Source organism: Priapulus caudatus, unplaced genomic scaffold, assembly GCF_000485595.1.
Source record: "Priapulus caudatus unplaced genomic scaffold, Priapulus_caudatus-5.0.1 Scaffold149, whole genome shotgun sequence".
NCBI classification, from domain to species: domain Eukaryota; kingdom Metazoa; phylum Priapulida; class Priapulimorpha; order Priapulimorphida; family Priapulidae; genus Priapulus; species Priapulus caudatus.
In genome coordinates this window covers 253774-265688 of record NW_014577210.1, presented here as the reverse complement: position 1 = coordinate 265688, position 11915 = coordinate 253774, and the positions used below count along the sequence as shown (strand labels likewise).

Genomic DNA, 11915 nt, shown 5'->3' with positions numbered 1-11915 from the left:
ATTCACTTCAATCCATAATCAAATGAGATTTTAGCAGATACGTTTTTCTACTCGAAAATTATTCGTTAAACCATTGTAATGGCATGTTCAGCTACATTTGAGGTTAAAATGTACAGTATATAAGTTTAGGAAACCCAAACGTTATACCAACATGGGGGCATGTATATCATAAGATGCGGGTATTCCTATATTATTCTTATCGCCTTTCCTCGTCCTAACGTTTAGCTAGATAGAGGATTTATATCATAATGAAGGAAAACAAGCACATGCTTATTCATAATGGCGGCAAATGTGAAGATAATGCAGTTGCGCATGCTTGTGTACAGAAGTGACCCTGCATAAGATGCTAATACGAATGGATGGGTGTGTGGACATGTAGACCTACATTAATAAATTATGCTGTAGAAATCCAGTTTCCAACAAAGGATAATATAGATAACGATTTATAAACGCCGCCCCTAACAGATTTATTTCTATTCAGCCGCTCAAACACTCTTGGTAAATTTACGCGAGGCAAAAAATACGATAAATGTTCGCCCTTTAGTGACGTCACCTATGCATGTGATGCAACCCCCTTTCATCCTTCTAGTTCTCATACCGTGGATCTAAAAAATGCAACTACGTGTTACCATGGACAAGCAATAAGGTTATTGGTGATCTATGGTGTTACTCACAAGAGTAAATGCTGAGAAACCATATTATATCTTCTGCCAAATAAGGAGTGTGCCGGGAACAGCTTGCGACAAAGCTTTATGTTTTTTTGACGTCAGGTTTTGGAACAACAATCAATCAGCTTGGCTGGCAATAAAAATTCATAAGTTTTCATGTGCACCGTTCTAGGGTAATTCACTACAAGGGTTAACCCTCGTACCCATGACTAGTGAGGAAATGTGGACACTACTGAAACTGAGTATAAATAAAGTATATGCAACGGATATATTCTTAAAGTGTCCGAGGGGTGGCGCTGCTCTGAGAAACACAACGGAGTAAAATCGCGGCCGTGCTAGCTTGTTTGTTGTTATTTTTCATAGCATTGAATGTATTTCGGTTATTTAGTGGCTTTTATGACGTTCAGTAATTAGTCGGAACAAAAGCAATAACATCAACTACAATATCACTTGAGTTTTAAATAGCTTGTCACTTAGGTCGCTTAACTGTTAACACGCAGTTACACAGAAACACTGCATGTGTTAATGAGTCGGTCATTCGTGCGCTACGGACTACACTCTACAGGCTGAGTACAGCCGCTGTAGTCCGAGTCGGTTAATGTAACACAGGAGATTCTCATTAACGTCATCTTACTGAGGAAAATGGCTGACCCTTCAAAGGACATGGCGGAGATCATGGGTTTCGGTGGATTTGGTATACTATACACGAATCTGTTTACTTGCGTTGTGATATTCTTCTCATTTTTGTGACTGTTTCTTGTTTAATGTTCACAAGGACTTAACAAGGTAGTTTTGCAAGGCGTTACATATTACTAATGATGTGTTACATATGCAGGAAAGAAGGCCCGAACGTTTGATCTAGATGCCATCTTCGAACAGACAAGGCGAACTGCAATGGAGCGATCTCAGAAAACATTAGGTCAGTGCTATTTTTAATATGACCAGGTGATATGGTACACCACCACATTCACTGATCTTTAGCTACATACCAACATATTTGCTAACTCCTCGTATGTGCTCTAATGATGACGATATTTTCAATAAATTCCTGAAAAATCATTTCTTATTTTTTAAGATGATATCAGCCTGCGGTTATATAAGACTCACGGGTCAGATACACGGTTATTTATAGCTTTCATGCATTACGTTTGTCAGCTGAGAGAGAAGTGGACAAGGCTGCTGGGAGTGTTCAGCGTCAATCAAGGACGGCAGCTCCTCACTCCAGCAAGTCTCAGGCTAGCATCGACAAGCGTCGTGATTCCGACGATGATGATGATGATGACGAGGAGTTGATTGGTCCACCGTTACCACCGGCCGCCGCAAATTCACAGGTACAGAAGACTCACGCCTCCTCTAGGGATCTGGTGAATTACACCTCAAGCGTCATGAAATGCGTGGTCATTTTATTCATAGATAGTACACAATCAAATATCTTTGTAAGTTTGCTACATGCGCTATCTAACCGTGTGGTTCCTTTACATTTACTGGAGCCAACATGGTTGTCAGTTTTTTTAATGCAGCTAACTATGCAGAAGTTTGGCCTCTTTAATTGTTTCGGGCATAAGACTGATAATGGCGCAAAGCTACTGACGTTATTTCTTTTAATAATGAATTTGCTTGTTTTTCCCTGTAGAAGGAGCCAGATGATGAGAATGGATCTGATGGAGATGAATTGATAGGCCCTCCTCTCCCTAATCCGACGGAGGATTCAGATGAAGAGGAAGATGACCATGAAATGGTGGGTGGCCAGACCTGCCAAGCTTAGCTATGCATCCTGACCAAGAAATGACAGCCCATCGGCAAAGCACTGTACTGAATAATAATCGTTATCATTTTCCCTTATAGAATGTCATTTATATTTAAGCTCGTTGCAACTTTGTGTGATGCAAGACACATGTTGAAGAACATTTGTGCATCGTACATCGATAATATCTTCCATTGCAGAAGTATGGTAGGAAAGTTCCGGACAGCCACGAGATAGTCCTCCTCCATGGCGACAAAACTGTAAGCACATATTTCTTGACTATCCCCAATACGGTCTCATCCCCTCATTTGGATCCATTATGTACTGCACGCTTGCAAAATTAAAAAACTTGCCGAGATCGTTCTAACGTATTGAAGATATACAGCACGATATATACATATACACAGTTCACGATATACAGCAACTCTTGTTTGAGTTGTATCTCATGTGTTGTCTGTTACGCACTGAGATTTCTCCTAGGTGTCGGCGATGACGTGGGATCCAGCCGGGGCGCGCGTGGCCACGGGCGGATTTGATTACGACGTCCGCTTGTGGGATTTCGCAGGCATGGATGCCAACCTGCGATCGTTTCGCACCCTGCGGCCGTGCGAGTGGTGAGTACTCTGATATCGCCGGTAGAAGCTGACCCCGTTGCGATCCAGCCATTGCCACCGAGAGTCCGTCAGTGATTGGTGTCAATGCTGATGCGAAAGGATGACACGCTAATGAACCTTTCCACCGTCCGACCTTAGTTAGCCATCCCTCCAGTTTTCGTCTTGTTTACTCCTGATTTGCTACGTTTGTGTACTAATATCTGGATCTTAGAGTCAGGTTACGTCTATTGTGAGTAGTGTTTACAGTCCAATGTGCGTGTCGAAATGTGATTGTTTTTACTAAAAGTCTACTTGACAATCGGAGCATATTCGCGGGTTTAGCAACCGCGGCCAAGTCTGACCCGTTGCGAAATCTGCCGTCTTTCAGCCATCAGATCAAAAGTCTGCAGTACAGTATAACCGGAGACAGCATACTGGTGGCGTCTGGCAATGCGCAGGCCAAGGTTATTGATCGTGATGGCTTTGATGTGATGGAGTGCCCCAAGGGGGACCAGTACATCACTGACATGGCCACGACGAAGGTGACAAGAAAAATGTGTCATTTCCTACCTCCTGGTCCTAGCTCCAGTCGTCGATTTAGTTAGTTTATAAGAATAATTGCTTCGATGTGAGTGTAGCTGCATGAGTATTTTCTTCGTATATGAAACATGTGTGAACAATCAGGTGTGGATGTCCTAGATATTATCGATCGCATTATCACACATAGAAGTAGAGAGTACGAGAGTACCGACCGATAAGTTTATGAAGAGAGGATATATAGGTTTGCATTACCTCGTGTAGCTGCAGGCTAGTGCAGACGCGACTAATTATACATCTACTCTTGTTTCAGGGTCACGCTGCAATGCTGAATATGGGTTGCTGGCATCCACGCGACAAGACCGAGTTTATGACTTGCTCTATAGACAAGTACGATAAGTATAACAGTATGATATGAGTGTTTGGGATGAGCTTCATTATGCTTGTAGGCTTAACCACACATCTTCCAAAATTATAGACTTAATAACATAACACATGCTATAAATGCTATAATTTATAGTCATAGTAATTTATATATGCTATAAGTCATATAATAGTTGCCAAATGTGACTGTCGATATCGTAGAGACTTGGAATACTGGCACGTTTTACAAACCATGATGTCGTCGTCAAGCACGGGGAGTTTATGAGGAGACAGGAAGCCGGACACGTTGCGTGACGACGTTGACATGTCCGTGTGCTTTCAGTACTGTCAGGCTGTGGAGCGTGGAGGACAGTAAGAAGCACAAGGCAGTGATCAAGCCGCGGTCAAAGCAAGGTCGCCCGACGGTGCCGACGGCGTGTGCGTATAGCAACGATGGCAAGCTGGTGGCGGCTGCATGCCAGGACGGATCCATACAGATGTGGGATCACCGCAAGCAGTTTGTAAGTGGCAGTGAGCGGGACATTCATCTGTCGAAACCGGGGTGTGGTGGCACGCAGTGAAGTAGCTTAAAGTAGTAGTGAGTAAGGTAGTTAAAGTTAAATCTGTTCCCGTGCCTATGTGGCGCATAGGGCAGTGCCTATCTATGTTTCCTTAACCCTAGGCCACGCAGCTGCTTTCACAGTAAATACTACAGCAGGGGGTTAGTCCACTGGTAGCACTGCGAGTTAACTCTCCACGCTCTATCTCTATTTGCTGAGTGCTAAGCAGAGTAAGGTAAGGGGTGGGGGAAATTAAGGTGAGAGTCCAATTCTCACCGTCGATCACCCTAACTCTATTCATCCTCTTCTCACTTGTAATCGAATGCATAATCACAAGCTAGTATAAGCGGGTCTAGTTTAAGTAACCTAGCCATAGTATCAATGGAGGCTGTGGTCGTACCTGTTGGATAGATGGGTGAGATGGAGAGAAGGGTGGATTCTCGAGCGACCGCCGAGCTCGCCGGCGCGTGTCAACAAGTGGCGCGCCTCGTAGAGTAATCAGTTTCTCGTTAACCTGCACAGGTGAACACGGTGGCAGTGTGTCGGACGGCGCACCAGCCGGGCACGGACACGTCGTGCCTCTGCTTCTCCTACAGCGGCGCGCTGCTGGCCTCGCGCGGGGGCCTCGCCGACGACTCGCTCAAGCTGTGGGACGTGCGCAGCATGAGGGCGCCACTGCAGCAGAAACACGACCTCGAGAACCTGTTTGCGATGTGAGTCGCGTCGAGGGCGCGCGTGTAGAGCCTCCTCCCTCACTAGGTGGCGCGTGTGGAGCCTCCGCCCCCACTAGGTGGCGCGTGTAGAGCCTCCGCCCCCACTAGGTGGCGCGTGTAGAGCCTCCTCCCTCACTAGGTGGCGCGTGTAGAGCCTCCGCCCCCACTAGGTGGCGCGTGTAGAGCCTCCATCCCTAGGTGGCATGTGTATGGTGGTACGTAGCCACCCCCCTAGATGGTGCGCTGTCTCGTAACACACGCTCACACGCACACGCTCACGCGCACACGCTCGTAACTCCTGGTTTGCAGGAGAAAAATCGTGTTTTGCCAGCGTTTTTATTTGTGGCGTAGCAGCTACGCCGTAGAACACTGATTCAGCCCATTACGTAGCATCGGGCAACACTTAACTACTGTACTGTGTGAGAGTGGACAGTGAATATTGGACTGTCATCAATACATCAAGAAGGGAGCGAGGGCGTGGGAGGGTAGGTCCCACTCACGTAGGCACTTGTGTTTTCAGGACGGACTGTCTGTTCAGCCCGGATGACCGCATGGTCGTTACGGGCGTGTCGGTGAGGCGGGGCCAGGGCATGGGAGAGCTGCTGTTCTTTGATCGTGACACGTTCGACAAATCCTACTCGATACCTGTGTGCGAGGGAGCGGTGAGTGACTCGCAGCGGCTGTACGTACTGACATCACTCATGTGGCTGTCGGTCCGTGTCAACATTATGTTATGTTGTATGATTAATATATTAAGATTGAATAGGAAATGTTTTTTAAACGAATTTGCTGACTAAAAACCCTGATATATATATATATATATATATATATATATATATATATATATATATATATATATATACTTTTGTATGTGTGATGCACACCCCTTGTGTTGGAATGTATATTGGTGTAAGTTTATATGCTAGTTATGTATAATGGTAACTTATGTGGATGTTTTAATGTGAAGTCAGCGCACGTTGAGTATAATATACAATATATCATAAATGTCTGTGAATGATTTGCATTTTCAGAGTGTCGTCAAATGTATCTGGCATCCTAAACTAAACCAGATCATGGTGGGAACGAGCAATGGACAGGCAAAGGTCTACTATGACCCTGAGATTAGTCACCGTGGTGCCAAGCTGTGTGTCGTCAAGACAATGCACAAGGTAGCAATCGGAGGCAGCTGTGATTGCGCGAGCCTCGACTTGGATTCATTCTTTCTTGGTTTGGTTTTGTCGTTGCTGATTGTGATAGTTTCGCATGCGAGGTCACCTCGTAGGCAGAAGAGTGGAAAATGTGTGCAGAATGCTCTCGGATGCTTGTGTATGTGTTTGTACGGCTTCGACGCGTATAGCGCTACGTCGCATGCGACGCGTCTGCTGGTTCGTCAACATTGTCGCGTTGCCGATGTCGTCGACGTCGTCGTCATGCCGACCCTCTCGTAACGTCGCGTCTCCGTCGACAGGTGAAGCAGATAGAGTTTGTTGCTGATGATCCGATCATCACGCCGCACGCGCTGCCAATGTTCCGCGAGGAGCGCCCAAGGTCGACAAAGAAGATCAACGAGAAGGCGCGCGCCGATCCGGTGAAGTCACATCGACCCGACCTGCCGTTCCACGGACCTGGTATGTTCACATGTTTAAGCTATTGTATACGCTGTGTATTTCGCAGTGGTTTAATTTTCGCGAACACGTCGCCGACTGGGAAAATAGCAACGCGTAAATAATTCATACCGAATAATTCATAATTCACCGACGGCGAAATTAACCACTCACGAAATTAACCGTCAAGTCTGAATTCGCGAAAATATCTGTATGCGAAAAATATGGCGTATACAGTACATTGCAGTACTCGTAATTAGAAAGTGAGACGAAAACGAATGTCACACGTGACGTCAGGCAAAATGAAAATCGCTTCAGTGATTGGCTGCGTTGTCTCACGCAACCTGCTCACACTTCGTGTCGTATTCTACGTAAGAATTACTGCGGTTACGGTGGTGTCGTGCGGGCCTGCGCTCCCGTTAGATCTCTGGTATGATATGTTGTTTTGGATGGGTGAGGGTGAAATGAAATAATTATGATGGTTTTATAGATGTGTATGAGGCATGTGAATAAATGAATTCATAGGTGTGTATAGAATAAATAGACCTGTATAAGGTTTTTATCAATAATTCTGTATAGAGGCTATAGTATAAAGTGTACAAAGTACAGGTTTTTGAGTTCTGCATATACTTTGATTGATATATAAGCAATGCATGTCATACGCAATACAAATTTTTACGCTGACAAGTAGATTAAATGTCGACCGATCACGTGAACGTGGGTACTCGTGGTAGAGGTAGAGTGTGCAGCTCATGAATGCGTTCGTGTTGTTGCTGTGTAGGTGCTGGCGGGCGGCTGAGCGCGAGCGGAGGCACGATGGCGTCGTACATATCCAAGAAGTACGCGCTAGCGCGACCCATCGAGAACAAGAGCCTCGACCCGAGGCAGGCCATCCTGAGACACGCTGAGGACGCGGCAGAGAATCCTCAGTGGACGCGCGCGTACCTGCAGTACGTACTCACGTTAATTAACACTACCAGCCTTGCGATGTCTGCACGTCGGTGTCTCCCTCTAGTGTGCAAAATACCGATTTCAGTCGCAGATTTGTTGTTCGTCTGTACACTGCATGGCACCAGTTGTACGTTTCAGCTCCATGTAGGGTTATGTATATACATTTTAATAGATAAATCATTTGAGTAGGTCGTCTCGTATATAGATCATTAACTTAATATAATCAGCAACATCATCAGCAATTTATTTATGTAGAGCACCGTGACTAAATAGGTTATAGTCATTCCAGTCTTGGAAATGAGTGGAAACCCAAACGGTCCCTATTTTGAAAGTTTTGATTTTTAATATATATTCTATAGTAAAACCAACAAAAATTTGCCAGTCTTGCTGAAAAGTTTCCAGTTCCGAATTGGAAGACGGGCTTGTTATTTCTACACAGGTCGTTCCCATACACACCAGAGCGAGAGAGAACTTTGCAATACAGCTGTGTAGATATGTGAGCTGTGGTACATTGGTGCAGAGTCACTGCTATATCACTGTTACACTTGTCATCCACAGAACACAGCCTGAGCCTGTCTTCCAAAAAGAAGGGGAGGAGAAGAAGGAGCCGGATGAAACTGTACAGCCTCCGTGGAAGAAAAAGAAACTCTGAGATCCCCATGAGGAAGTCAGACAGCTAAACTCAATCTCTCCCACCCCACCCTACATCACCAACCCCACCCACCCCACCCACATCACCAACCCCACCCACCCCTACCATCACAACCCCACCACCCACCATCACTCAACCGCCACCGCACCCGCACCTAACATCACAACTCCCAGCGCCCACCTCACACCCAACCCCACCTACTCACCAACCCCACCCACCCTACATCACCAACCCCACCCCACACTACACCACCACCCACCATTCTGCAACATCTTAGTCAGACATGCCACACATGGATGCCTACCCCTATTATGTTCCCACGTGCTTTGTATTGAACTACCCGTCTCTAATCAGGTGAAATGCACTGTAAAGCAGTCTCAATAAAATGAAATTCATAATATTTAACCGTGCCAGTGTGGATCGATGAAACTGCATTGTTTTTATGCAGCAGGTAAAGCATAACTTGTATGTGAGGAAGATCAACAGTTTTTTGGTGATGCATTATTGTTCATGTGTATGTTCAGTGGTGCCATCTATCAGGAGCTAATAATACCTAATAAAGAGCTAATAATAGGTATTATTAGCTCTTGAATCTATGCAATACTTGATCGCAGTAGTTACTCACAGGTTTTGGAATCGTCCGTGAATCCGTAAAGCGCTGCGACGTATTGTGTGTTCATTATTGCTGTAATTCTAACTAGCCTTTGTACCAAGCTGTACGTTAAATATTGTGACATCTATATTATATTTAAACCCCAAAAATCACATTTCCTTAAAAAAAATGACAGGGGTAATAACATGTAAGTTTTCATGTCTTGTAAATACAAGTTTTTATTATAAAAAGATGTTCGAAATCTGTTATGCACTTGTAGTGAGATAACTTTACCACGTGCGCAAATAGCAACATGATAATAAGATCTGAGTGAGGGAGTCACTCGACTCGTGATCCTCCTGTGCAAGTTCTCCATCCGTGATGTGACATGACTGCAAGACCATCGAGGAAATTGAATTGCACACACGCACAGATGCACACAGCCAATGGCCGAATACTGCCTTGAGTACACTCGGCTTCACACAGCAGATGTGCTGGCCTGGAGTCTCACGTTAGTGATGGTCATCAGAGGCTTGTCGTTTCCTTTTTCTTCACGGCCTATCCTCATCTCATCTCAGAGCTATGGTGGGATTGCGCTTTGCAGTGGCACCTATCGTACAAGAGTGATGGCTGCTACCAGCTGTGTGATCTATGGGGTAACACGGCTAGGCATGCATTCCCACTTATTCCCACCAACCATCGCTTCTCTCTCATCCTCAAGCCCTAAGCGGCGGCAGACAGGCTGCGGCATTGTGTAGAACTTGTTTCTCCCTCCAACGCGAAATCCATGCCCACGCGGCCACCTCTACAGTCCACCCTTGATCGTTGGGCAAATGTTTCGACCGTCTCTAAATTAGCGCTCCCTCCCTCCAGTCCACTCGCCAAATCTTTCGGCCACCTCCACATCAGCGCCATCTACAAGCGCGACCACTCGCCCCCAGTCTTTCGGCCGTCTCCTCGCGTCAGCGCTCCCTGGCGGTCAACCCTCGATCTCGCCGAGATAGATCTTCTTGTCGCTGGCGCACGAGACGATGATCGGCTCGAGCGGGTGGAAGTCGACCTCGTTCACCGAGCCGCTGTGTCCCGGCAGCTTGTAGAGCACGCGCCGCGACGTTGTGTCCCACACGTAGACGTGCCTGTCGGCCGAGCCCGCCGCCACCTTGCTGCCATCCGGCGCCCACGCGCACTTCAGCAGGTTCTTCTCGAAGCCGTGCTGGTGGCCGTGGAAGATCTTGACGCAGCGCTCGCGCGCCGCGAACGGCCGCACGTCCCAGATGCGCACCGAGCTGTCCATCGCGTTCGACAGCAGGTAGGAGCCGTCGGGGCTGAGCCGGAGCCCGGTGAGCGTGTCGCTGTGACCGCGCATCTCGTAGAGGACGGCGTTCTTGCGCAGGTCCCACACCTTGATGTCGTTGTCGATGCCGCCGCTGATGATCTGCTCGGCCGTGTCGTTGAACGTCACCGCGGTGACCTGCCGACGACACGCGAGAGTGAGCAGCGGATAGAGAGAGAGAGAGAGAGAGCGAGGGGGGAGGGGAGAGAGAGGGGGGGAAAGAGAGTGAGAGAGAGAGGGGGAAAGAGAGAGAGTGGGAGGAAAGACAGAGCAGGAGAAAGAGAGAAAGAGAGAGAGGGAGAGAGAGACAGAGAGAGAGAGAGAGAGAGAGAGACAGAGAAAGACGGTGAGAGAGAAATAGACTAAGAAAGATAAACAGTGTGAGCGATTGACTTAGAACGTAGAAACGTAGAGTGATTGTTGTTTTTTAAGTAGACAGTAGAGTTTGTAATTGTTAATGTTGATGTTGATGTTAATGGTAATGCAACGGAACATCCGGTGTATATGTGGCGCATGCGCGGTGAAAGCGTGTCGAGCTGCGGATCCGGGTGCTTCGTGGGCGGAAACGGGTATGGCGTCTCCCAGTGCGGAGTGAAAGGCGGTGTGTGCGACTGTGAGTGTCGTAGGAACAAGGTGGACATTTTTCTCCAGTCGTACAGAAAGACTGTGTGCTATACTGCGTGTGGTTTAATCACCAATGAGGTTGGACAAGTGCTAATGATACAGCAAGCTCGGAGGCTAACTCAGGAACTAACTCTAAGCCCCCAGGTGGAATAACACTAATGCACTGCACCTCGCCATTAACCTTTTAACATGAGATACTAATCGCTGTGTTCTACTTACGGGCCACTGCGTCGCCCTGCCATACCTGGTATGTGTTCTGGAATGTTTGCATGGTTCCCTTCTTGCGCGAGTCCCACAGTCTGATCGTGCCATCATCGCTGCCACTGCACACGAGCGGAGGGCCGCGCCGCGCCGGTGAACAGCTATTCACGATCGACGTGTGCCCTTTCAACTTCTTGATGCGCCCTCCGGTGGCCGAGTCCCACAACATCACCATCTTGTCTGGAATGAAACGTCGAGAGGTCGTATGAGTCGTAGAATGCACGCACTGCCCTTCAAGCTTACACGTGCTCTACTTGTTAACATTACATCGTCACCACCACCGCCGCCGCCACGAAACTCTGCCGCCTCCCCCTCCTCTTTCTCCTCCTCTTCTTCCTTGCCCACCTCCTCTCCCTCCTCCTCTAGTACCACTGCCACCACCACCAGCTCCTCCTCCTCCTCCTCCTCTTCCTCGTCCCCCTCCTCCCCTTCCTCCTCTAGTACCACTGCCACCACCACCAGCTCCTCCTCCTCCTCCTCCTCTTCCTCGTCCCCCTCCTCCCCTTCCTCCTCTAGTACCACTGCCACCACCGCCAGCACCTCCTCTTCCTCGTCTCCCTCTTGCCCACCTCCTCTCCCTACTCCTCTAGTACCACTGCCACCACCACCAGCTCCTCCTCCTCCTCTTCCTCGTCCCCCTCCTCCCCTTCCTCCTCTAGTACCACTGCCACCACCACCAGCTCCTCCTCCTCCTCTTCCTCGTCCCCCTCCTCCCCTTCC

At 47.7% G+C, this 11915-nt stretch overlaps 2 protein-coding genes across 2 annotated transcripts in view; one reads left to right on the top strand and one right to left on the bottom strand.

Moving 5' to 3' along the window:
- Positions 1 to 983: 983 nt before the first annotated feature.
- Positions 984 to 8449, top strand: LOC106806237 (WD repeat-containing protein 70-like). Its single transcript, XM_014808105.1, has 15 exons — positions 984 to 1362; positions 1504 to 1587; positions 1824 to 1999; positions 2302 to 2406; positions 2613 to 2672; positions 2893 to 3026; positions 3394 to 3547; positions 3856 to 3932; positions 4249 to 4426; positions 4988 to 5178; positions 5699 to 5840; positions 6210 to 6347; positions 6647 to 6806; positions 7564 to 7732; positions 8292 to 8449. Exons 1-15 carry the CDS (start codon positions 1311 to 1313, stop codon positions 8383 to 8385), a joined length of 1914 nt encoding a protein of 637 aa, XP_014663591.1. The 5' UTR covers positions 984 to 1310; the 3' UTR covers positions 8386 to 8449.
- A 737-nt stretch (positions 8450 to 9186) lies between these two features.
- The window catches only part of LOC106806239 (U5 small nuclear ribonucleoprotein 40 kDa protein-like), a 16459-nt gene continuing 13730 nt past the window's right edge, over positions 9187 to 11915 (bottom strand). Inside the window, exons 2-3 of the mRNA XM_014808109.1 lie at positions 11179 to 11375; positions 9187 to 10448 (exon numbers count right to left, since the gene is read on the bottom strand). Coding sequence (XP_014663595.1) covers positions 9957 to 10448; positions 11179 to 11375 — 689 coding nt within the window. The 3' untranslated portion in view covers positions 9187 to 9956. The remainder of the gene's footprint in view (positions 10449 to 11178; positions 11376 to 11915) is intronic.